The 26,411-nt window shown below is 55.1% G+C and overlaps 1 protein-coding gene across 3 annotated transcripts in view; it reads left to right on the top strand.

Moving 5' to 3' along the window:
• Positions 1-19,550: 19,550 nt before the first annotated feature.
• TCF20 (transcription factor 20) overlaps positions 19,551-26,411 on the top strand; it is a 107,364-nt gene continuing 100,503 nt past the window's right edge. For all 3 annotated transcript variants that reach the window (XM_019623993.1, XM_019623992.1, XM_019623991.1), the window contains exon 1: positions 19,551-19,601. In XM_019623993.1, coding sequence (XP_019479538.1) covers positions 19,596-19,601 — 6 coding nt within the window. In that variant the 5' untranslated portion in view covers positions 19,551-19,595. The remainder of the gene's footprint in view (positions 19,602-26,411) is intronic.

Genomic DNA, 26,411 nt, shown 5'->3' with positions numbered 1-26,411 from the left:
CCATCACTGCACAGGTGAGGAGCCCAGGCTCAGAGAGCCACACAGCAGGGCTAGAGCTCAGACCCTCCTCTGCCAGCCCTCACCCAGGCCAGGGCGCCTTTTGCTGCCTGGGTGTCTGGGCAGGAGGGCACAGGGCGGACGTCAGAGATGCCAGTGGAGCTTTGGCCATTTCTTACTAGCCTTTCCTTCCATTGTGGAGTCAGCAGGAGTGCCCGCTCCTGGCATCTGCCCAGATTTCCTCCTCAAAGCCTCAGTGCCACTCGGGAAATGGGGACGATGGCAATACCTTCTCTCCCACAGGCTTGTTTTAAATGGCATGAGAATAGAAACGGTAAAAAAAAAAAAAAAAGTCCCCAAAACTCCAGCACTTTGTACAAAGGTGAGCAGCTGGGCTGAGTGGTCGCCCTTGCACCCCAGTGCCCCATCCCTGAGCCTGGCATACATTCACCAGTGCCTGTTCTGTGCCTTTTCTGTGAGACCGTGAACCAGGAACAGTGGCCCCTGCCTCATGGTCCCAGCTGGAGTGGGGACAGAGACCCTGAGTCTTTCCCTGGACCCAGAGGCAAGAGAGATCCGCATGAGATGACTCTGCACACGTTTGTCTGAACTCCTTGGCCTGTGCATGACGCTGGCCTTTCCCCGAGTACCTTGTGTAGGGGTGGGGAGAGGCGATTACCCATGGGCAGCTGCAGGGTCTGCACTTCAAGGCCCTGCATCATGGGCTTTCATGGTTGGCCCTGAGAATGGCCCCTCCTCAGTGCCTGCCCGCTCTGGCTCAGCTGTGCCCATGCGAGGGTGCCCAGGAGACTGGGGTGGGGGGGGGTGGCAAGGAAAGCTGGCAGAGGCTCCGAGGAGATGGGCCTCCTCCTGGGGCCATTCCTGCACTTTGATGAATATGACCAACCCCGAGCAGTATGTAGGAACATGTCCTCGGCCCAGGCCCATTTTTCTGTCTTTAGCCCCCAGTCAGCTCTATAGTATGGTACTCTGATAGTGCCCATTTTACAGATGGATGGCTTCCTTGCCTGAGGCCACCCAGCTGGGCCCTTCATTGTGGGCAACTAGGCCTGCCTAAACCAGTGGAGTGGGGATATTGGGACACAGGTTCTGGAGCCAGAGTTTAAAAACCTGAGTCGTTCTCCAGCTTGCTGTGTGGTTATGGGTGAGTTGCTGTACTTCTCTGAGCTCAGTTGCCACATCTGTAGAGGGAGGATCATAATCTCATCTCCCTCTGGGAGGAGTCAGTGCAGCAGCACATAAAACACCTGGCACGGACCAAGTGCTTGCTAAATGTCAGCTGGAGTTGTTGCTGTTTTTATTATTATTTGACTTGAAAATTCCCTCTGCTCCACGAACTGCTTCCACAGTAATGAAAAGCTGAGCTGAATAAATGAGGATGCACCCTTCTGGGTCCCCACCCAGTGAGGTTGCTTTGGGCTGGATCCACACAGCCCCCTTGTAGCTGTGATGGCAGTGAGAAGCTTGGCCCTGTCCTGGTGGCCTGGCCAGGGCCCCGTTCTGGGGCAGGGGTCTCAGCCCTGCCTGGCCTGCCTCCCAGCTGACAGCTCAGGCACTGTGAGTTGGCTGCCAGCCAAGCTGCCTCCTCTCCCGGCTGGCTGGCATCCCGGGCCTGATGCCAGGGGGCCGGCTGGTGGGCAGCAGCTCGAACGCCGCAGGGCTGTGATCCCAGCCAGGAGGCTCCAGGCAAGCCTGGATGTTGGGGCCTCCAGCCGCCCCCCCACAGCCCTCGGGAGCCAGGCACAGCTGCACAGGCTCTCAGCAACGCCCCCCCAAGTTGGCATCTCCGCAGAGCTGGGAAGAGCAGATTTGCACAAGTAGCAGCGAAAAGAGCATGGCTGGGGCAGTGAGTCCACAGAACAGCACTGAGCCTCCCGCAGCCTCTCTTTCCTCATCTAGAAAATGGAGCCATTTATATGTTCACGGCATGTCTCACAGAGTCAGACGTTTCATGAGTGCTCGCTGAGTGCTCACATGTCCAGGGCCTATGCTGGGGGCAGAGGATGCAGCATGCAGTTAGCTGAGGCCTGCTGGGGGGAGGATGGGCTGATTATGGTGGTGATGTTGCTAGGCAACACCAAGCACTCACCAGGCACTGTTCTGAGTTCTCTGCAGATAGGGGACTAGCCCACATTTTATAGATCAGGAAACAGATTCAGAGAAGTTCATACAGCTAGTAGGTGGCTAAGGCAGGATTTGAACCCCAGCAGATTGGTTTCAGAGTCCACACCTCAGTGATGTCTAGGGAACGAGTGTGGAGGGCGGCCTTTATCTTGTGGGGGAGCCGATCACTCCGCCTGGGACACCGGAAAGCTGCCTGGAGGAGGGGGTAAATGTGTGAGTTGGAGCTGAAGCCTGCACAGCGTTTCTGCGGGCACCTGCTCAGTGCCTTTGCCAGAGAAGGCTGAAGTTGGGCGTTCAAAGAAGGCTTCTCTGAGGAGGTGCCATTGGGGCTGTGACCTGACTGACACGAACCAGTTGTGTAGAAACATAAGGAAGAGTGTTCCAGGGAGAGGGAACAGCCGGGGCAAAGGTCCTGAGGCAGGAACAGGCATGCGCGTTGGGAGGAGCAGAAGGAAGGCAGCTGGTTCAGAAGGTGTCGAGTGGGTGAGGCCGATGAGAGCAGGGCTGGCTCACCAAGGATAGGGAGGAGCTTGGGGTTGTTCTGGGGCTGAGGCCGCCGTGCGTGTCACTTCAGGTGTTACTGTCTTTTCCTGCCGTCAAGGAGGAAGCCCCGGGCCAGGATTAGGAGTCTTGGCTAGGGTGCTAGGCTATGTCACCCCCTCTCTTGGGATGCCTTTCCCTCCCCTGTCATCTCCCTCAGTGACAGTGGGGGCTCATCATGGGCATCTCGGAGCACCCTTGCCCCCTGACTGGCGGTATCCCAGGCAGGCCCCAGCCGGGCTGTTTCTGCCTTTAGGTGCTCTGAGGCAGCCTCCATCTGCCCAGCGCATTTCAGTTTGAAAACCATTAGGCCTTTTCCCGAGGGCCCTCGCTGTGCCCTCAGACCCTCCACTGAACCACATCCCTGGTTTGAATTTCCTGCAGCAGGCAGCCAGGCACCGCTGTGTGACCACAGCACACCACTGCCCCCCTCTGAGCCTCATTGTCCTCATCTGTATGGTAGGGACATCAGCTTCGACTTTGTGATTGGCTGTGAAGCTTAAGTGAGATAACCTCCGCCAAGACCTTGCCAGGAACCTAGCCTGGCCTCCATCAGTGGCCGCTGTTGCCAACGTGAATCCTAAATCCTTGTGACCGCCAGGACCAGCACCCTGGACAGCAGCGGCCTGGCCCTGCCCTCTCCCTGAGCCGGAAGGGATGCCTTTTCCCTGCCTCGGCCTTGGGGACCTCCGTCAACCTCCCCTGGCCTCCCTCCTGCTCCCGGAGTCTTTAGTCTTCGGCACAGTCTGGTAATTAAAAACCTTCAAGGGGGACTTTATTGAGTTAGCATTAGTTATTTTGTCAGGCTGGGAGAGCAAGAGAATTATCTGTCCTTCGGGAGAGGGGGCTGGGGTGGGGGCATGGGCTGAGATTGGCAGGTGCCTGCCAGCATTTGTGCTGCGTTAATGCACCGCACTGCAGGTGTGGCGGGTGGGACTCAGGCCTGGTGGTGACTCCCCACCAGGAGGCTTGTCCTGCGGGGATGTTCCCACTTCCTAGCTTTTGGCTTCCAACCTAGGCTTGATTGGTCTGATCAGTCTCCTGGCTTTCGAAGCAAAACCCCCGCCAGGGCCAAGATGGCTGCAGGCTCAGGGAGGCAGGGGATGGGGGGCTCTTTTCTTCCCGATCTGGGGTTTGTAGTTTGGGGCCAGGCTACCCTGGGGTTGGGGCTGGCCAGTGGGCTGGTTCAAGGTGCCTAGGCCTCCTTCCTGCCCACCCCTTCCTGTAGCCCGAAAGCACCACTTACAGAGTCAGGCAAGGCACACCTGGGACTCGGAACCCTGTGACCTTGGACAAGCCCCCTCACCTGCCTGCCCTCAGATTCTCAGCTGTGAAATTAGAACAGCAGTCCCTCCTCCAGGCTACAATGAGTACTAAAGGAGGTAAATGAATTCCCTTGTCCAGGAGAGGACCCGTTTTTATTTGCTTGGATCTCTAAATGCCCAGCCCTAGGGAAGGAGCCAGCACTTACCCCTTCTGTTTGTCATTCCCTTTGAGACAACTCTTCATTCAAATCCTCACAATGACCTTGAGAGATAGGTGTGGCCAGTCAGTGTTTGGGATGAGCAGACTGAGGCTTGGAGCAGGAAGGCAGTTTGCTCAGTCTCAGCCAGAAGTGGGGCGGTTGGGCCCAGACCTGGCCTTTCCCCTGCTGGAGGAGCCAGGAGCCAACCCTTGAAACTGTCGAGTCTTGGTGGGGGGCAGAGGTGCCCAGGAAGGACCCTTGTCAGCCTCCTCCAGGGCCTTCATCCAGGCATCATGCCCTGCCTTCTGCCTTTTCCAGAGCCGAGTCTAGGGAAAGCCCAAAGGCCTGACTCCCTGGTCCATCTGCCTAACCTGCAACCCAGGCCCTCCCACTCCTGGCGGGCGGTCCTGAATGGGAGGGGATGTTGGGGATCTGGAGCCCAGGGGTACACCAAGTGTGCCTCTGTGCCATCATGGTCAGCCCTGTCATTCAGTGGGACTTCCCCTGGGATTGGGCCTGCACTGGGACCAGACCACAGGCATAGGTACCCAGGAGGCAGAGGACAGAGGTGCAAAGGAGGGGAGGGGCTGGCCTGGAATGGGGCCGGGGAAGGGAGGCTGAGAGGCAACCCTGGGCTCCATCTCCCTCAAAGTCGTAGGGCCCTGTGTCTCACATGTGACACTGTGAAGCTTACATAGGCCTCCTTGTTCTCTAGGTTGCTGCCAGACACACCCTCCTCCAGGAAGCCTTCTGGGGTTTTCCCAGGCTGACTTGCTGCCCACTCTCCTGGGTTTCCATGGCCTCCCTTGGTTAGTTGACATACTGGGATGTTACCTTCTTGAGGGTAGCGTTAGGCTCTGGCTTGTCCGCCGTTCTCTTAGAGCAGCGGTTCTCAACCTTCCTAATGCTGCGACCCCTTAATACAGTTCCTCATGTTGTGGTGACCCCCAACCATAAAATTATTTTCGTTGCTACTCTATAACTGTAATTTTGCTACTGTTATGAATCGTAATGTAAATATCTTTTTGTTTTCCGATGGTCTTAGGCGACCCCTGTGAAAGGGGCTTTCGACCCCCAAAGGGGTCGCGACCCACAGGTTGAGAACCGCTGTCTTAGAGTATCTGCTGGGTCCCAGTTGAGTCTTAGCTCTGCCTGGGATTTCTCATCTGTACACTGAGTCCAAGGCACAGAGCTGGTGCTTGGGGACTGGGAGCACAATAGGAGGGTAAGAATGGCTCCTTTACTGTATCCTGACCCCTGTGTGCATGTTCCCCTAATCGGGAGTGAGCAGCTTGGCCTGGGAGCAAGGCCCTGAATACCCAGGCCCAGATCTGGGAGCCATAAAATGCTGCCTCCTGCTGCCTCTGAGACCTGGGTGAGCGTCCTTCTTGCAGTCCCACCCTATGAGATTGTGGGCTGAGAGCTCAGCATGTAGGAGGCTCATGAGTGTTTGTTTTTGTCTCTAGGCCTCAGTTTCCTGATCTGAGAAATGGGTGTGAGACTCTAAACCAATTAGAAAACATTGGTTTTCTAATGCTTGTGAGACATATGTGAGGGGTAGTGTGTGAGAGGCACCTGGCACCTGCCCAGGTCAGACGCCTCAGGTCCATGGGGGCCCTTAGGCTGTGCAGGTGCCGGTTGCTGGCGGGGAGGGGAGGGTCTTGAGCTACATCCTCACCTCTGGTTTAAACCTTGATTCTTTTCATCTGTCTGTGCCGGAAAGGAATTGGGTTGAACCCTAAACCCTCATGCAGCCTCTTTGGTTCACTTAGTCAGGCTAGACCCACCTTTTTGGGTGTTCTTACTAGCTCTGCCTCCCAGTCAGAGCACTGGACCGAGAGGGAGGAAGCCCCGAAACACTCTATCAGACACTCCTCCTCAGGGTCCTAGGGTCCCAGGGCCCTGCCTTTGTGAGGCCTGGGCCAAGCTGAACAGCTGAGGTAGGGACTAGCTCCGCGCACCCGATCCACCCCAGGCCTGGGGCTCCTGTCGTACCCAGCCCCGTCCCACCCACCACATCATCCCACTGTCAGCCACACCCTTCCTGTTCTCATCTGATTCCCCACCTGGAGGCCGCCTTCACTGCACCACTTAGAAAAACTGCTCTCTGCCTGATCGCTCCACTCTGGTCCAGACTCCACTGTAGGGCTCCCCTCTCCTCGCTCCTTTCTCCTCAGTGTCTGCCTCCTCTGGGAAGCCCTCCCTGACTTCCAAGGTCATGGGGGAGCACCCCTTCCCCTGGCGCTGAGGCTGGACTGTGGTTATTGGTTTACTTTTTTCCCACCAGACTGTGAGCTCCTTGAGCAATCTTTATACATTCTGGAACCCTGGGCCTGGCACACAGTAGGTGCTCAACAAATGCTTTTGCTTGTCGGACAGGATGTGAAACCAGGAAGGGTTCTAAAGATCATTTCAGTGAAGAGGCGATGGAGTCCCAAAGAGGAGAGGGCCCTGGGTTTGAATTCTGACAGCCTGGGCGCTGCTCTGCCTGGGTAATTCACTGCACCTCTCTGTGCCTCAGTTTCTGGTTTGTTAAAACTGCTTCCCTAGTTGTACTGAGTTTGAACCAAGGCAAGAGGGCTCAACTCACTTTGCAAAGTCCCTGAAGTTGTGGCTCCTCCCAGTGCTGTTCTAGGGGCCTCAGGGTCAGGGTGGACAGGAAGCTGATGTCTACCTTGAATTGCCGGCTTGCTCGGAGCTCCCTGAGGACAGGCCAGTGTCTTGTTCCCAGGCCCAGCAGCCTACACTTCAGCCAGAGCCTGTGGGCTTGGAACAGAAGTATGTGATGTCTCCTCAGGGACCCTCCAGAAGCTAGAAGCTATCCCGCCCAGTACCCTCCCCCCACCTGCCCCAGGCACCCCTTACTAATGACCACGCTATGGGAGAGGGTCCCCTAATTGTGTTAAGCAGCAGAGTTCCTGGCAGCAGAGCCTGGCCCGGCCAGGCCCACAGCAGAGCCCAGCGTTCCTTCACCTGAGTCCTCTTTGCTGCCCACGTTTTTATATTTTGAGCAGATGAAAGATTTCATTCTTTTTTTTGTGTGTGTGTGTGTGTCTTTTTTTTTTTTTTTGGGGGGGGCTGGGATTAGCTGGTCCCTAGCTGCCCGTTTCCTCAAAGCTCTGTTGTGTTGAAAGGACATCAGAGGGGCTGTGCTGTTTGGCTTCTCAGGGGCCCTGAGCCTCCTGCAGGTCCTGGGGCAGGGGGCTCCGGGTAAGACCTGGGTGGAGAGACACTCTGAGTGGGGCGATTCTCACCGCAGGCATGAGCCACCTCCAGCCCTGCGGTGGCTCAAGTTAAAACGTCAGCCAAGCCTTGGGGCCGCTGCTTCCCGCTGGGCAAGCGGGGGTGGGGGGTAGAATGGGAGGGAGAGTGTCTGCCTCGGTTCTGCCTCCTGCTGGCCCCCTGTGCCCGTGCTGGGGCCCCTGGCCCTCCTTCCCCAAGCAGCAGCCTGCGGCGTAGGGGGCGCATGCGTGTGGCGGGAGTGAGCCGGCTGTGGAGAATTAATATTCCTGGAACATCGCCCCGGCCGCCTGCACACGCCGAGGAGAATATTACGGCGATTAGCGGTGGGAGTTCGGCCTGCACGCAATATCTGGATGGAGAATTCGGTGTGATTAATCTGGCGCTAAGTAGCAGCCTCCGGGGTCCGCGGGGCTCCGGCATGTTTGGAATGGGAAAAAAGCTCCGGAGCGCAGCGATTCTTCGGGGGGCTCTTTGGGGGTCTGCCAGGGCTGCAGCTGTGCCCGGGGCAGGCTGTAGGTCTCTGATGGCTCCCAGGCGGGCAGATCACCCTCGTTTGTGGCCATTGGCGGACTGCCAGCAGATAAAAGTGTGTTTGGTTTAGAATCTCAGCCCACCCAACACCCCCCCATTTCCCCAACCCCAGGACTTTAATCCCCCTTTAGCCACGACATTCAGTGTCACAAACCCGTGTTCAAGTTGTGACTTCACTGCACTTCCTGCCACCTCTCTGGGCCTCATTTTCCTGTTCTGTACAAAGGGAGGCATGATTTCAGTCTTGCCACCTCAGGGAAGAATACCATTATTCCCATTTTATTGAGGAGGAAACTGAGGCTGTGAGCATTTGCAGTCAGTGGCACCATGCCATGCAGATGTTGGGGGGTTATTAACAATTCTACTGATAACCTGATTTCAACCTGATTTCAGCCACCCAGTTCCTCCCGCTTTATCTGGGCTTTTTGGGCCACAGCAGATGACATTTGGAACCTCCCAGAGTGTGTTGGGGGGAAGCAGTGGCAGGGAGAGAGCACTGATTATCTTCCAGATCTGAATCTACAGAATGGGTCTGTAGAATGGCCGATCTGTAGAATGGGTGTAAAAATAACTCCCCTCCCTGAAGTGGATTCCTATTGTGAGATCTGCTGCTCCGGCGCTGTTTATAAACTAACTTCAGGTACTGGCAGAGGTGAGATGACGGTGGTGTCAGGTCGGGGGCACATCTGCCGGGTTCTCTCTCCTGTCCTTGGCCCCAGCCTTGCAGCCTGATCACATGGAAGCACTCCATACCAGGGCTGGAAGGGAGCTTGCTGCCCTTAGTCCCTGAGATCTTAACTTTAAGGAAGAGGAAACGGAGAATCAGAAGGAATGGGCCTGCCCAAGGCTGCGCTGAAGTGCCAGTGTTGAGGGGGCTTCACAGCCTTTGGAACTAGCCAGACTGTGTTGACCTTGGGCAAGCCCTCCTTTCTCTGAGTGTCAGTTTCCTCATCTGGGGAATGGAATAGTCATGCCAGCCTTTTGGGGTAAAACAGTGTAGTGGGCCTGGGACAGAGCAGGCGCTCTGCTATCAGCGGGGCCATCTGAAAGGCTGTCCGGCACACGCGACTGGCCTGCCTCCTCTCTGCTCAGGGGGCCAGATTTGTGGAAAGCTCTTGTGGTGGCAGAACTGCACTGTCGTACTTCTTCACTCAAGTGCTTTGAGCCCCATGGACTGAACATCCCCAAATCTGATTTGCAGCTTTTTTTTTTTTTTTTTTTTTTTTGCTAGTGAGGCCTCGGCTTTCCATGCAACTCACCATTCTGCCCAGAAATTGATAACTGGATCAATCGTCTTCGCTCCCCCTTTCCTAAGCAGGTGACATAATGGCCTTTGAAAGGGGGTTGGTTTGTGGTTTCCCAGCAGTAGATCAGTCTGTGGTCTTCAGCAGCTAAATTTGAAACTGGGCTTTTCAGGAGGATGGTTTTTAGTGAGCTCTGAAACAGCTGGGCACAGTACAAGGCGGCAGGGGTCACGGAGAGGTGGGCAGGGCTCCATGGGGTTGTCTGTGCATTCACTGCTTATGCTCGGTGCCTGGAACAGTAGGAGCTCAAACGAGCACTGCTTGAATGAAGGCATGCATGCTTGGTTGGATAGATGGGTGCATGCATGCATGATGGGATGGATGCCTGCTATGATGAGAAGCAGTAGCGTGTGTTGGTTAAAAGCCCAGAAGACTCTGGGGCTAGACAGCCTGGGGTTGAATCCTGGCTCTGCTTATTAGCGGTGTGACTTTCAGCAGCTCAGTTCATTTCTCTGGGCCTCAGTTTGCTCATCTGTAAAATGGTTGTAATGGTAGTCCCTCACCAGAGGGTAGTTGTGGGGCTCAAATGAGTTCATCTTCCTAAGAAGCTAAGCCAGGGGGTGGGAGCAGGAAGAGGGGACCCAGTAAGCACTATGTAAGTATCATTATCTGTTGTCATTATTAAAAGAAGTCTGACCAAGGGGTTACAAAGCTAAGTGCAGGCCTTAGCTCTGCCACTCACCTACCATGTGACCTTGGGCAAGTCCTTTCCTTCCTCTGGGCCTCAGTTTCCACATCTGTAGAATGGTTGGGCCCGATGATTCCAGCTTCCCTCCCATATTGGTGGTTCTGATCTCTGTGTTGTTGGCCTTTATCCCTGACAATAACATGCCCAGCATAGAGGCTTGGTACTCATGGAGCCTTCCAGCTCAGTCACCATGCTACCAAAAACCAGAAACAGAGGTGACAGGGCACCCTCCACACAAGTGTGCCTGTGAGTTGCTGCTTCAGAAGTGTGCTTTTCCTTTGGGGGTTGGGTGCCCCAACTCATCTGACCATGCATTTGTTCCTTCCTCTCTTTCCCCAGCCTTCCTGACACAAACACCTCACACACCTCCTCCTCCAGGAAGCCTTTCCTGGTGCCTCTCCCTAGGCGCCCTTCCTTCAAAGCCTCTTTTCTGTATCTGCTGGTTCTGGCTTGTGACCCCACCTCACCTATGTCGGGATGTTGGTGAAAATTTATTGAATAACTATGCATGCATGTCCACGGTTCGGGGAGACTGAAGGGAACCCACATTTATTGCCTGTCTACTAAGTGCTAGGCACTTTCATTTTCCCTGTCTGCAATTACCTGCTCAAAAACTCAGCCAAGTCAGGAGCGCTACCCTGCTTCAAGAGTGGGAAACTGAGGCTCAGTGAGATTCTGTTGGAGCCCAGTCTGTTCCTCTGAAGCTCACGTCCTTCCCATGGTCCCACCACATCTCTTGGACTTTCCTCTGTCCTCTGTGGCATCTTACAGGCCCTGATCAGATAAAGTAACAATGATGGCTGTTAACGTGGATCTAGCTCCTTAAGAGTCTGCACTGCTCTAATCATTTTGCATCCCTTCTCATGTTATCGCACAATAACCTTATAAGGTAGGTTCTATTCTTTTCCCCATTTTTACAGGTGGAACAGATGAGGCTCAGAGAAGTTAAGTAACTTGCCGAGATCACACAGGAAGGAAGTGGCGGAACCAAGATTTGAAACCAGACAGCCTGATGTAGTTGCCTGCCACAGTGAATGAAAATTCTCCAATCCACTGTTTTAACCAACCTTGCTTAGGTTACTCAGTGCATGTATCTTGAGTGTCTACTGTGTGCAGGCATTGAGCCAGGGGTCAGAAGACAAGACAGACCCATGTCCTTGGTTGATCTAGCAGCCTGGCTAGGGAGGCAGGCAGATAAAAGGTCAGGTACAGTTCTGCAGGGTCTGGTAAGGGTCTGCACTGTGCTGAGACCCTCCTAAGGACACAGCTGTTATTACCCCCCCTTCCCCACAGAGGAGGAAACAGACTTAGAGGGGTCAAGAGGCTTGTCCAATGTCACACAGTGAGCAAGTTGGGGAGCTGGGATTTGAACCTGGCAGCCTGCCTAAGAGCCCCCATCCCTTTCCACCACTTCCTGCTGTTTCCCAAGACACTGTGAGTAGGAGCTGTGATAAGGGGAAAACATGGAAAGTGGCGTTTAACTTGGACATGGGGTCAGGAAATACTTCTGAGAGGAAGTGATGTCTCCATTGAGACCCTCATGTAACCAGGGAAGAAGCGGTGGGGGTGGGGGTGGGGGAGGGGTGAGAGGGCGTTCCAGGTAGAGGGAACAGCATGTGCGAAGGCCTGGAGGTGAGAGAGAGCATGGTTTGTTTAGGGAGCCAAATGAAGGTGTTTGTTCTGGGCTTCCTGGCTGGTGTTTGCAGTTGCACACACGTCTTTTGTGAGTGGAGTCAGTTTACAAGGGTTTACTGAGAGTGGATTCTATACCACGTGAGGTCTTGGGTGGGGAGCAAAGCATGGCAGAATTCCTGAGAATGGAGGTGGGAACGTTAGCTCTGGGCTTTGGGAAAAGCCTGAGAAAAATGGAAATATTGGGTTGTCGGAAAAGTCATGACACATTTTTGCAACGAAAAACATAGAAAAAAATACGTCATGACTTTTCTGACAACCCAATACTTAACAAGAGTGGGGGCAGCCCATGTCCTGGCCTGTAACCCTGACATCCTGGACACGGGAAGGACGAAATGGGAAAACTGGAGCCTGGCGCTTAGTAGGTCCTCATCAAATGTTGGGTCCAGAAGCTCAGATGAAGGCGTGCCGAGTTTGGGGCAACCAGTGGTTAGCAGCCTGGATGCCCCGTGGTGCCTGGGAAGAGGGTGCTGCCAGGAATTGGCACACAGGGGCCTAGAGGGGCCCTCGGCTGGGCTGGGGTCTCGAGCTGAAGGGAGCACAGGCAGAGTGGGTTGTGTGGTTTCTTATCTGATGGCAGAAGCTGGAACACCCGTGGTTTTCTCAAAGGAGTTGGGCATTAGATAAGGGACACCCCACCAGGCTGGGGATAGCCTGAGCAGCTACGGAGTAGGGGACTCAGGCTGAGGAGGACATTGCGGGGCCAAGGATCTGGCCCTGGTCCTTGTTTTGTCCCATCATGCCGTGGGCCTCAGTTTCCCCATCTTGACAGGGGGCTTTGGTACCTACCTCTCTCTCAGGCATTGCCATGGAGTAAGAGAAGGAGTCTGTGCCTAGTGCTTAGCCCATCAGAACCAGCACTGCTAGCTGTGCACTGAGGGACAGGCCTCCTGCTGCTGCTGGCCCTCCCCCCTCCACCCCCCGCCGCCACGGGACTTGGGGTGATTGGGGCTGCCCCTCCGTGCCTACCCCAGCTGAAGACCACCTTTGCAGAGGGTGGTCGGGGCTGTTATCAGACCCAGGGCCTCATTCCAGCAGCTGGTGAAGCTTCAAAAGGCCCTGAAGCTGCCCGGCTGACCCTTTGGGCGCTCAGCCCCTCTGCTGGCCCTGACCAGCCCTGTCCCACCCTCTCATGCCCCTGCCTCAAATCCCGGCTCATTTTCCTGCTGAGCAGCCTCAGAGGCCATTCCCTCTCTGCACCTCACCAGGTCTTTGTGACTACCGCCTGTGCTGCTGGGTACAAGCCCCAGGCACACAGTAGGCGCTCCGTGAAGGTCCCACTGGCCTTTACCCCATGGGCTCCAAGAACAGCAGGGACTATGATTCTCCGGTGGTGGGCGGTCACCCCTTTTAAGCCATTCACTCTGGGGCCAATTATAAATAGACACATAATCACCCCTATCTATAGAGATAAAACATATTCTTCCGAGAGGAGCCGCCCGCCCCTCCCCTCGCTGGCACACGCTCTCCAGAGGGATCGGTGCTCCCCTCCCTCCTCCATCCATCCCCTCCTCCCTGTTGCTCCTCCATCTCCACCCTGCAGAGGTGAGATCCGGCAGGGGCCGTGATGTCAGAGGCTCAGCTGATGTCACCGCCCCGGCCCTGTGACTTCACTTGCCGGCTTGGGCAGGAGGAGCCGCGAGGAGGCTGAGACAAGAAACTGCCCCCCTTTCCTTTTCCTTCTCCTTTTCCCCTTTCCCTCCTTCCCCAGCCTCACTCTGGAGTTGTTTTCCTTCCCCGGTCGCGGTCTGTCGGAGGGGTCCAGGGCAAGTGCCAGGAAGGATGCTGCTGCAAAGGTAACGCGGCGTGCGCAGCGCCTCTCCCTCCGGTCGTGAAAGTTTGCTCTGGTGTGTGAGGCGTGCCCGCTGGGCGCCCCGCCGCGCCACGCTGCCAGCCCAGCCTGGTGGGGAGGGGGGGGGCAGGCGGGGGCGGCAGGGCTGGGGCAGGGCAGGCAGGGGCCTCCCTGGTGGCCTTCACTGCCTTGTCCCAATCAAAGGCCGCAGCTGCTCAAGTGGCGGCTGCAGCTTTGAAACTGCCATAAAGAGCGATGGAGGGAGGGGAGCACGGGGGATGTTCAGAGCAGTGCCCGTGAGGATGGCCGGGAGAGGAGGGGTGACAGGAGCTGCTCTGGGAGCCCCGCAGCAGCAGGGGCGTGAAGGGCAGGGCCCCAGGTCAGAGTCCCAGGGGCCGAGTCACGATCATTGCCCCCTGTCCCCTTAGATCCAGCCAGTGTCGGTGGCTGGGACCCCGGCAATGAGGGTGCAGAGGCATTGAGGGAGCAGGGCTGGTTTCTCCCTTTCACCCGCCCCCCCCCATTATTTCCAGGCATATTCTTCCACCTCTAGCGGGCCATTTGTCAGCAGCGATTTGGGACAAGGGAGGGGGCAGTGGGTGGTCTGCTGCAAGTTGGGCGATGGGCAGAGAGCGTGTGGCCAGAGAGAAACGCCAACAATTAGGAGGCAGATCCAGGGCTTTGCTCATTCAGGCTGTCGAGGGAGCCGTCATTTTGTGTTAGCGTGTGTGTGTCTGAGGTGGGAGGAGGAAGAGAGGGGAGAATGACAGGAGAAGGATTATGACATTGTGTTGTCTCTGTTTGTGGTAAATGCAAATTTGGCACCAGCAGCTTCCCAGGAAAAGCAGCAGCAAGTAACCCAGGCCAAGGCCTTGGCCCAAACCCGCCAAGGGAGTCCGTGTGGGGCGGTTTGGGTTTTTTATTCCTCCCTTTTTTCTGTCTGGCGTGTGCTTCTTCCATTTATTTTTACAGTGAAGTGCTGAAGATAGACAGGCCAGCATGGCGGGGAGGAGCTGGTCCTCCCTCCTCCTCCCTGGCATATCAGCCCCCTCCCCACTCTGCGGGAGGCCCAGGCCCCTCTCCTGACCCCCAGCCACGGCCCCATCTTGGCTGCCTCCCTGCTAAGTCTCTGTCCCCAGCCAGGGTCACAGTTCCTGCGTTCCCTTGGCCTGGATGACCTGAGGTCTCAGAAGGCTACTTCTGTCCACAGCTGCTTCCCAAAGGTGAGCAGGGACAGAGAGCCCCGGCCTGAGGCTGAGATGAGGCTTCAGAGACCCCAGGCCAGGGCTGGGCATGCCCCTGGCTGCAGTGTTGGCCTGGCCTGCCCAGGAGGCTGGCAAAGGGTTCAGCTGGCAGGCTGGTGTTGGCGAAGTGTCCCAGGACCTTGACTCCTGTGACAGGCCCATGAGGGCTGGGAGCTTGAGCCTGACCTGGGCCAGGAAACAACCACAGCCCAAGGCTGTGGGCTGCAACAAGGCTCAGGCAGGTGCAATGACCTACACACAAGTAGTCAGTCTTTGGAGCAGGTCTGCAGGACACACAGGGCAGGGCTTTGCCAGGGCCAGGCCACAGCTCAGGCCCTAGCAAGGATGGTGAGTTCTGAGCTAAGAAGCCAAGGCAGGAACCCTCCCATGGGGGGTTGGGGGATGGCTATGGCCAGCTGGGTCCAGCCCATCACACACTAGGCCTCATGCTGTGGCCGTCATTCTCTGTCTTCCTTGCCTGGAAGCTGGCTCTTCACCTTGACCTCACTGCCTCTTTTGCCAGATCAAGTCCTATTGGACTCAGTTTGCCTCCTCCAGGAAGTCCACCCTGCCCTCCACCTGGATAGGCTGGGGCCTGCACCATGCCCACCCTCATGCCCCCTCTCATAGCACTGACCACCCTGGGGTCACTTGAGTACTGGGACTTTTAAGGCATCTTCTCAGCGATTCTGACTCCTGCCCAGAGCTGACACTGAGGAGGTTTGTGCCCGGAGGCCAGGGGAGCAGATCTAGACCTGCAGATCCCCTAGGAAGGTGGGCCACCAGGATGGAACAGTCACCCTGCCTCATATCCTAGAAGGGGTGATGGGCTCACTTGCTTTGGGCAAAACCACCCAAAAGGGATTTTTCCCCATGGAGCCTGACATGTGGGGGCAAGCCGCAGCTGTGCCTGTGAGGAGGATGTCTGTATCTTTCTGGAGAGCCTCAGGTGGCTCAAAAATGTCCCTTTTCAGAAATTGGTGGTAGGCTCTTTTACATACCCTGGCATGTCCTTCAGGTCCTGGGCTCACACGCCAACCTGCCTCGGGGAGCTAGAGAATACTGCAGGGGCTGGGTGTGAGGAGCAGCTGCTTGCCTGGGCTTTGCAGCCCAGTGCCCCATGGAGCTTCCTGTGCCAGATGGAAGAGGAAGGAAAATGGGATAGGCTCTGCCCAAGACTGAGTGTATTCCAGGCCTGGGCTCGAGACCCTCCTGGCCAGAGGTGCTGGGAGCACCAGGCGGGAGCCAGTGAGGGCCAGCTGGCCAGTCAGCTCACATTACCCACCCCAGTTTCACAGAGTCTGCCCACTTGGAGCTGGCACCCTTCAGGCATACAGAGATGGGAGAAGCACAGTAGACTCCCTTGCTCTGGACGCCCCTCATCTGATGGACCCCAGGAGCTTTGGAGTCAGATGGTTCTGAGTGACCATCTGCCCTGGCCACTTTCTAGCTGCACAACCTTGGGCAAGTTACTTAGCTTCTCAAAGGTGCAGTTTTAAGAGGCAGTGACCTGGAAGTAGTAATCTCTACCTGCAGGCTTGTCATAGGTATAAAGGAGATCGCAGGTGCAGCTGTAGTTATGAGAGAGCTGGCTATACCAGCAACCTAGAGGAATGATGAAAAATGTTCTCCCTGGGGTATCCCTGTGAATTCTGACAGGGCAATCAAGAGGGGCTTCAGAGAGGAGGTGGCATTTGAAGGCCTTGAATAATGAGTAGGAGTTAGCCAGGCAAAGGCAGAGGAGGGTAGACCATCAGAAGGCAGAGCAAGAGCAGAGCTTCAAAGTGTAAAAGGCTGGTCACCTCATGTGGCCAAAGCCCAGGAAGAGGAAGGGGGAGAGGGAGCCCTGTTTTTCTCGGCAGTGGGACCTGGTTCTGGGGGAAGGGAGAATCTGGCTTGATGACAGAGTGGGTAGGTCTCACACAAACATCTCGGTCATTGCACACTCGCCTTCCGGAGGCTTTCATGTCTTAGAACTTCGGACATTTCTCTAGGATCCTGCAAAGCCGGCTTGTTCTAGCTCCTCCCAGAGTTAGGCCTCTTAGGCTGGCCTTTTGGTGTAGCCCCATATTTGAACTTAAGGGCCAGCCCTGGGTCTTCTTTTAATCTGGAGTCTCAGGACTCCTGGGTCCAGGACCGGCCCAGGCCCCACTCTGAGCTGGGGCCAATGTGCTGGGGAAGCAGAGTGGACGCTTAGTCCCTGACTTGGGTGAGGGTTCCTGGAGCAGCTTCTCCAGCCTGGAACCCTGAGGTGACTGGGAGCTCCTGCTAGAGGCCAGGATGGCTACTCTCCTTAATCCATCCCCGACTGAGATGGCAGCACAGCGGGGGCCAGGCTGCCTGGGTTCAACCCTGGCTCTGCCATTTACCAGCTGTGTGACCTCAGGCAAGTGGCCTGCCCTCTCTGATCCTTGGTCTCCTGGGGTAATAACAGTATCTAAGTCATAGGGCTGTGGTGAAGATTACGGGAGATAATTTTCACAAAGCAGTCAGCCCAGAGCCTGGCTCCTGGGGGCACTCAATAACTGTTAGCTTAAAGAAAAGTCAGCCTAGGAGAGTGAAGGATCTAGATCTAGCACCTAGTGTCTGTGGGCCAATCACTCAATCCCTCTGAGCCTCAGTTTCCCTTGCTGTAAAATGGGGATGATAATCATGCCTGGTTAAGAATAATTAACATTTGTGAGCACTTACTGTGAGTTAGGCCCTGTTCTAATTGCATAACTATGTAGAAGCTTATTGAATAGTTTCCCCCCACTCTGCCTAAGGTGTGTGTATGTGGGGGGGGGGTAGGGAAAGAGCCCCAGAGATTTGGTGATTTTCTGGGTGAGGCGGGGTATTCTCTGGTACCTTGGTAGTGTAGGCAAGACCCGAGGGAACAGGATGGCTGGGGAGTGAGGCATGCAGACCAGCAAGGGCCACCTGGGGCTGGACACCCCTCACACGTGGCAGAGCCACCCACATACCATGGGGCCCTGAGCCAGTTGTGGTCTACACCCTGATCCTCAGTTTTCCTCTCTGTAGGATGGTGGCTTGGGTTCCCTCACCTCTCAGGTCCCCAGCTGCTGAAAGGGGCTGTGATTCTGTTGTCTCTTTGATTTTCTTGGATAGCTTCCATGTAGGTTGTGACTTGAGCAGTATCATCCGCCCATTGATTTTGCCAGAAAGGATGCTTTCTTCCCTTCTATTCTGCAATCAGCCCGCAGATGAGCAACCTCAGTGCCTAGCCTTCCCACTGCTCCTCCTGTCCCGATCAGCACACCTCATGTGGGCCAGGGTAGGGGGCAGAAAGGGTCCAGCAGGGTGGTGGCTCTCAAGAGACCCCTTGAGAGTACAGGGCTGCCCCAACGCCCTTCGACATGCACCATGTTTGGGGAGTGCCCTGGGAGTAGGCGTACAGAGGGCTAGGGGGCCATATCCAGCCCACACCTGGCTGTGAGCCTGAGTTGACCCAGAAGACCCAGGCAGGCGGTTCATTTAGTCTCCCTCCTGTCCTCAGCACAAGCTTTGGGATTGGACAGAGCGCTCGCCCCTTGTTCTACTGTTGGTGCTGGGTGATCATGGGGACGAGTGGGGTCAGAATAATGGAACAGCGCTTAGGTGTGAGGTCGCTAAGTTAGCACTCGCGTGATGCAGCCCTCCTGGTGGGCGATGTTAAGGTCCCCATTCTACAGACGAAAAGGCTGAGGCTCCAAGTACTTAGGGAGCTCACTCAAGGCTGCATTGCCTTCAACCCTCCCTTTCCTTTTTACTCCTCACCTATGACCAAAAAAGAGCTGAGGCGGTGATAATGCCGGGAGCCCATTGAGACAGGACAGGTAGAGGGAGCCCAGAGACCACTCGGGAAGGTAGGTTGGGGAGACACGAAACCCGTGATGACGTGGTTACCGTGCCAGCTTGTCATGCCCGCATGGGCTCTATGGGGACTGGGAATAACGGTCATCTGGTGTGCAGGGGAGGGGCGCTGCACATGGTCACAGCCCTTGAGGACTGCACAGTTGCTGTTCTTTCTGCCCAAGAGGTTTCTACCCACCTTCACTCAGCCAGGGCATGGGGTTGGCTTCAGGGCCCTGCGTGGGTTCAAATCCCAGCTCTGCCACTCACCGGCTGTGTGATCACAGGCTAGTTATTGTTCTAGGCTTCACTTACCACGTCTGTAAGTGGGGACAATTGTAAACTCGCCTCAGGATGACCTGAGTTAATGCAGGTAACTCAGCATAGTGCTCCGCATCCATGAGAGCTATTGTTTTCTATTGTTGTCCCCTCAAATCAGCTCCCGATTCCCTGGAACACTCCGTGTTTACTGAGCACTCGCTGTGTGCCAGCACCAAGCCCAGGGAGCCAAGGACGCACCACTCAGCCCCTCGTGTGCCCTGGGCTAAGCCGCCAGCTGAGTGTGTGGATCTGACTGTAGGGGGATCAGCCTGCGAGAATTGGTGTGTTGGCTCCCACTGCTGGCGTGACAGACATCCTGATGAAATATGTCACTTTAAAATATTTTTGAAAGAAATTTCCGGAAAGCATTCTTAACCCCGTAAGGTCCATAATAGCCTGAACAGGTGTCAGGTTCTTGTCTTGGCTTTGCCATGACTTGCCGGGGACCCTCCCTTTCCTGGGCCTCAGTTTCCTCATCTGTAAAACGGAGCTGTAACCATACCCACCTGAGAGCATTGACCCTAGGCGAGACTGCTTGTGTGAAATGTGCTTTGTAAACTCGAAAGCACCTTACAGCTGTTGAGGGCATTGGGTTCTGTTTCTCGCCATTGATGAGACAGTCGCAGGCAGATAGACGCCTGTGCGGTGTCATGCTGTATGCTGACCCTGGGCATGGACATCAGTGGGGTGCTGGTTCTGCTCTCAGGGGCCCCTGGGGAGTGGCCTTACTAAAACCCTTGAATTTTGTGATTTCCAGAGAACGTGGAAGGCCCCTCAGGCAGCCTGGCCCCTTCCAGGGGAAATGCTGGTAAGTGTCTTCTCCTATCTGTTAGTTTGTTCCCTCAAATGTATTTGGAGCAGCCCCCTGTCCTGGGGATGATGCGGGAGAAACAGAGGCCGGCCCTGCCCTTGAGAGCTCGGTCCAGGAGGAAGGACTGGAAAACTCCACACTCCAGTGACCCGATGTCCAGGGTTGGCCGGATACAAAGCCTGGGCTTTTCAGAAGATGCTCAGCCTCAGGGCAGCTGGCAGGATCGGTATAAATGAATACTGACTATTCCTATAAATGAACAATATTCATATACATGAATATTGACTGTTTCCTCTGCTTGGACTCTGTCAGTGGCTCCCCTTTCTGCCCTTGGGATAAAGTCCCCAAGACTTCTGTGGCCTGCCCTGTCTTGCTCCAGCTGCATGTCCAGCTTTTCATTTCACTTAAATTGCACCGGCCTCCTTGCCCTTCCTGGAAATCTGCTTGCTCCCCGCTGCCTCAGGGCCTTGGCTCATGCGGTGCCCACACCCTGGAGTTCTCTGCCGAACTCATCACATGGCTATTTCCTATCTCAGCTCAAATGTCCTGGATCCCCAAGACCCAGGGCCCCATTATACACCCTCTGTGCACCTTCCACGCTTTCTTACTAATGTGTGTCACAGCTGTTACCAAGTGATTATTTATGTGATGATTTGTTCTTTCTAATGGCCCCATGGGATTGTAGGCTCCATGACAACATGGCCCCTTGGGCTCAATGCCTGGCATACAATAAGGACTCAATCCATATTTGTTGAATGAATCTCTGATGAGTATTAAGGTAAGACTTCATGGAGGTGGCAGCATTTGAGTAAGACTTGAAAGATGGTATCGTTTCAATCTGTAGGGGAGAGGGAAGGGCTTTCTGCTTTGGGGCGCCGACAGGCACATGGCAGGAACACCGCTCATTGGGTTTGGCAGAGAGGCAGAATGGGACATGCGAGAGAAGGCCAGGCGAGGGCTTTGCGTTCCAGGTGGATGAGAATCGACTCAAATTCTGAAGCCACTCGGGACCCATTGGAAAGCTTTGAGCCGGGGAGTGGGGTCAGAGCTGGCTTTGGGTAACTGTGAGGAATCTGTTGCAGGGATGGGTGGGCCGGGAAGAGGGGCTGCAGTCACGAGGACCAGTTGGGAGTTGGAGAATCCTTCAACTCTGCTGCTTTCTGTTTCCCGGGAATCATGTGCCTTGGCAGTTGTCCTCGCCAGCTTGCAGGGAGATGCAGGGCAGTGACGAGGAACCTCACACGGTGTGGTTGTTTCCAGAAGACAATCACCTTGGTGGCGGGGCAGCCATTCCTGAGTCACTGCAGGTAGAGATGGACTAGAGGAAGCGTCCATGTCCGCATTGCTCAGCTTCCCTGACTGAGAAGGCAGCATTCAGCTCTGCATTTCTGCACGTGTGTCCTGGTGCCTTCCCAGTGGCCCAGGAATTATGACACTAAGGGACCAGCCTGTGGCAGATGAGCAGAAGCAGTTCCCAGATGAAGAAATTCTGTCAAAGCTTAGCAAACAAGACTCATCTCCATGTCCCTGGAAGGGGGCGCAGCTGATGCCGTCAGAGGGCCAGGATCCTCAAGAAGGTCTGTGCCTTTGGGCATCTTGTTAGCAATTCTGGGCTTCAGTTTCTTCGGCTGTGAAGTGGGGGCTGTTTGAGGACTGTGAAGGTTAAGTGTGAGGACACACATGGAGCCCCCAGCACAGGGAACACTGGAGGCTCAGGAAGTGGTGGCTGTATCATGGCCGCGTTTTTCTCCCCGGTTTGAATTCTTCGCAGGAAGCTTGGGTTTCAGGCTTAAAATGAAGAGCATGTCAACAAAACAGGATGGAACAAAGTCTTTTCCCAGCATGCCTCAGCATGCAGCACTGCGTTCCCGTGGAGCCCGACAGAGATGGGGCTAAAAGTCTTGAGCTTTCAAGCAGAAATAATCCCAATGGAAAGGAACCTCCCTATTGTTATCTCGTGATAAAGTGATGCAGGGCTCTGCGGCCCTGCCTGCCTGGCTTCAGATTCCAACTCTGCCCCCTCCTAGCTGCTCTGGGTCTCAGTTTCCTCATCTGCAAGATGTGGTAATAGCAGTAGCTACCTCATAGGACTGTTGTAAGGATTAAGTGAGTTAGGGCAGGTGAAGTGCTTCGAGTATGCCTTTGTCACCACTATTGTTAGATCACTTCATTTTCACTTTAGCTCTTTGTAGTGCTGTAAGTGACACAGTGGGGGCTCAAGCCAGAAGACTTGAGTTCAGATCCCAGCTCTTCTGCTTGCTAGCTATGTGACTGCGAGCAAGTCTCTTTAACCTCTCTGTCCCTTTCCTGTCTGGACAATGAAGATGACAGTCCCTGCCTCATAAGGTGCTTGGGAGTTGTGAATGGGTTCCCCCAGGTAAGGGACCTGACTCCTTGAAAGCAGGCAGATCACTCAGCCCCTCCTCCCACGCACTACAATTCCCTGAAGAAGAAATTCAGACTCAGAGCCATAGGATGATCAGCGGAAGGACACACATTGGTGAGACCACGCTGGGCCCCTAGCTCAGTGACCTGTTCTGGGCTGCCATGCCAGGGGCTGCCCAGGGAGAGTCATGCCACAGGGGCAGGAGTGCCGAGTAGGCTGAGGGGTGATGTCCCATACGGCCAGGCTACAGGACCGCCAGCTGTTCAGCTGGAGATGTCCTCTCTCTGTTCACCTGTGGGAAGACACACAGCAACTGCCATCTGCTGGGCAGGCCACGGTCTTCCAGGCATGGGGTTCAAGGGTCCACCATCTGCAAACTGCCCAGTCTCCAGGGCTTTACTATGTTACTTGTGGGGAGAGGCTGGCACCGGCCCTGCTGTCCTCACGTCTCTCTCTGTCCACCTGCAGACTTTGGGACCCACCAACTGTCTGCGTCCATCCATCTTTCCAGTGTTTACCAAGCACTGGGAAGCTTGGTGGTTAAGAGTACAACCTCTAAAGACCTGGATTCAAATCCCAGCTTGGCGTCTTCCAAGCTGTGTGACTTGGGACAAATTACTTAAGCTCTCTGTGCCTCTGTGGCCCTATCTATAAAGTGATAACAGTACCAACCTCACAGGTTGTTGTAAACACACAGTGTCTGTTCACAGTAAGCCTGCATTCCTCTGGGCTGCATCATTATTATTGTTATCATTTTTATGGATATAATTTTGAACCTGGCATTGGATGCTGGAGACCCCAGAGAAGCAGAGGTGTCTGCCTTGCAAATGCTCACAGTCCCATGGGAGAGATGGACACAGTCACACAAATGACCCAGCGTGACCAGTGAGAGCTAAGGGAGCCACAACTTCCCTCCTGAGGAATGGGGTGTAGGTCGGGGTTGAGGGGCAAACCTGAACAGAGGTTACTGAGACCCTATGATACAAATTCATGCCAAGCATGTCACAGACACATTGCCCTTGCAGGATCTCACCCTTGCCCACCTCTCGTTCCTCTAGTCCTGCACTGGGCACAGCCCTCCTGGGAAGAGCAGGTTGTCCCCACACTGCTAAGTCTTGGTATTCCCTGGCCCTCTTAGCCTTAGAGCTGGCCCTCACCTTGCCCCAGAAAGACTTATTCTGAGCCCCTATGTCCTCTCCATCAGGGCTGACGGCCTAGCACGCAGCAGGTGCTCTGTATGGAATTAAGGGCGCCACAAAAGACCAGGCCACCCCCGCTGTTTATGCACTCTGCATCCATCCGCTTTGTGTTGGGGGGAGGGTGTGCCTGGCTTGGGACAGGCTCTGCAGGATGCTTGGGGGATTCCCCACTCTGTTAAGCCGAGGCTTTTGTCAGTTGTCTCTGGAGGACTGGGAGCTGGAATTCCAGGCCTCCCTCTGTGTGCTCGAGCTCGCAGGAGGCCCCTCCCAAGAGGAAGGAGAGCTGGGGCCCTGAAGGAGAAAGGTGAGGGCTGCACGTGTGCTCAAGAGAGCCAGCAAGTGGGAGGAAGGACATCCGCCTGCCGCAGCAGGCACAACACCCGGCTCACTTCCCACAAGTCACTGATCTGCTGAGCAGGGCCGGTCTCCTCAATCAACTGGCACTGACACGAGGTAGTGGAATCAGTGACCTAGAGGCAGAAGGCTCCATTTGTAATCCCGGAGTGGCCCAGGCGCCTGGAGGAGGGCAGAGGAGTTTGTAATAAAAGGCAGTGACATGGGGTTTCCAAAAGCCATCGCTGAGCCAGAGAAGGAGGGAAAGGATTCATTTTGCTCCTGGAATTGAAATCCCTGATTGAGTTCAACAAGTATTTTTTGAGTGAACTGGGTTAGGAGAGAAAAAGAACAACAAATATACTGTCTTTCTCTTAAAGTGTGGAAGGAAAAAACAGGATTCTTGCAGATGAGACAATGAGAGAACAATGGAAGATGCTAATATGATCAAAGAGGAGGGGGCTCCCAGTTCCTGAGCTCCAGCCACTATGGTATCTTGGACAGTGACCACCTCTCTGAGCCTCTCAGTCTGCTCATGTATCATCATACTGTGTCCATATCACAGAACTGTAGCTATTGTTAATATGTGCCTGAACTGAATTTTTTATGAAAATCTCTTTAGATCCCCACATTACCCCCATTTTACTGCTGAAGAAATCAAGGCTCAGAGAGGTGAAGTGAAGCGAATTGTCTGAGGCCACACAGCCCAAAGTGTCTGTTGGCCATAAAACGCACACATTCTTTTTCCACATGGTACTAAAAGGGAAAGTGATAGGCTGCCAGGGGAGAAGAAGCGGAGGCTGGCCTGGCCCCAGGATTGGAAGTTTCCAGGTGGAGGTCGGCTAGGCAATGTTCCAGGAGGGCCCAAGGGGGGCTTTGGGTTCAATTCCAGGACAGGAGGCAGGAGCAAACAAGAGCTTGGACTCCAGTTATCTGACTGCATGCTTTCCCTTTTTCACCATCCATTTCACGTTCCAGTCCCCCGGTCTGAAACCTGAGTGAGCTGAGCAAGAGGGGAAAGGAAGAGAGGAATGACGGGGCAGGAGACTGTAAGGAAAAAGGCCTCCCTTTGCTTCAAGTGTTCTCTCAAGAAACTGAGGGTGCCCACCTCAACACCCAGGGTTCAGGAAGCTCTCTTGCATCTTTCCATGTTTGTCCAGAAAACGGGTCTGTGCTGAGGGTACCCCCAACCTTTCCCTCTGCAGCCCTGATCCAAGCAGAAGCTAGCACTGGTCTTTTAAAAGTCTTGGTGCCAAAGAATTTGAAAATGAAACTCACAGAACAATGGGAACAGCCAAAGGGCAGGGCCTGGTGGCCTGTTCCGCTCTGCCCCCCGCCTGCCGTGCAGGAGGTATTGGGAACCAAGTCTTCCAGGATAGCCGGCCCCCGCTTTGTGAGATTGGACAGAAGCCAGGAGAAATCACTGCCTTCCCCACTCACCTCCTGGCGTGTCAGAATCAACTCTGGCTCTGTCTAGGATTCCTATGCTGGGGACTGGTATGGCCACAGCCAGGACCCTCCTTGGGTGGCCCAAGGCAAGGCAAAGTGTTAATGTGTCTGGCTAGGTGGGGTGAGAGGTGAAAGGGTAGAACCAGGCCCTGGGGAGCTGTGTACCTCAAATATACTGAAATCTGGGCCCCAGGCCACACCTGGTTCTTATCAGCCTCCACCTGCTGCCCAAAGTACTCTTCCAACTCCAATTTAATTTCAAGTGGGTTGCTTCAGGAAAGGAACTACTCCAACATCTAGGGCAGATGGGGGCCGACTTCAGAATCAGCCATTTTCGCCAACATTCCGGGCATCTAGTCCAAACTCGCCCCTGTTCCCATTGTACCAACGGGAAACTGAGGCCCAGAGTGGGGAGAGAATCTGGCCAAGTCTCTGGGTAAGTCACAGGCAGGATCACAAACACTCCAAACACATCTTATCCTCACTGGCCTCACTCTTGAAAGCAGTGGGTCACACAGTACAAACATCTCAGTGGTGGTTTTACAACTGAGATTTTCTTAAAAACAAAAAACATCAAGCCAGTCCGTTGCTCCACAAAACATCCACGAGATTTGCAAAGGAAGTCTGGTAACAGCCTGAGGCCTTGGCACCACAAACCCTCCACCTTATATCCAAATTAATTCTGGACTCTGGATCCAGCCAACCAGGCATTGTAGATTTTAATGGCGCCGCAAGACGAAGGCAACTGGCGTTTGGTTAGCATCTATTTTACACGTGAGGCTGGTGGGCTTCCCCACTCCTCGCTTAATAAAAGCAGAGGAAACTGAGGCCCCAAGTCATTCATCCAAGGACACGGGGCCAAGGGGCTGAGGCGGCAAAGGAACCAGGCCTCCCTGGCCTTGAGGGCGTTTGGCGGGCAAAAGCCACCCCCATGCCGGGCCCTACTAAGCAGGTTACCGGGAGGAGGTCGGGCCTTGGCCCGCGGGCTCCCCAGGCTGCCAAAGGCGCGATTCTGGCGTTGGAGGCTCCAGGGAACTCCAGAAATCCCAAAGCGAGATTCCGGGCCACCAACTCCCCAGAAAGTTGGCTTACGGCCACTCCCAGGACCGACGGCCGGGAGCCGCGGGCCAAGACAGCACTGAATGAGCAGCGAGAGGCGCGCGCTGCGCCCCGCAGCTGCCTAGGGGAATCCCGCGCGACCCCGGCCGCCGAGCGGGGGGTCTCCGCAGCCCCAGCCTGGCGCGCGCAGGCCTCGGCGCCGCCGCACGCGGGTGGGCACGCGCGCGCCCGCCGTACAACCTCTAAAGACCTGGATTCAAATCCCAGCTTGGCGTCTTCCAAGCTGTGTGACTTGGGACAAATTACTTAAGCTCTCTGTGCCTCTGTGGCCCTATCTATAAAGTGATAACAGTACCAACCTCACAGGTTGTTGTAAACACA

Source organism: Hipposideros armiger, unplaced genomic scaffold, assembly GCF_001890085.2.
Source record: "Hipposideros armiger isolate ML-2016 unplaced genomic scaffold, ASM189008v1 scaffold_572, whole genome shotgun sequence".
NCBI classification, from domain to species: domain Eukaryota; kingdom Metazoa; phylum Chordata; class Mammalia; order Chiroptera; family Hipposideridae; genus Hipposideros; species Hipposideros armiger.
This window is presented reverse-complemented; position numbering and strand designations above follow the sequence as displayed.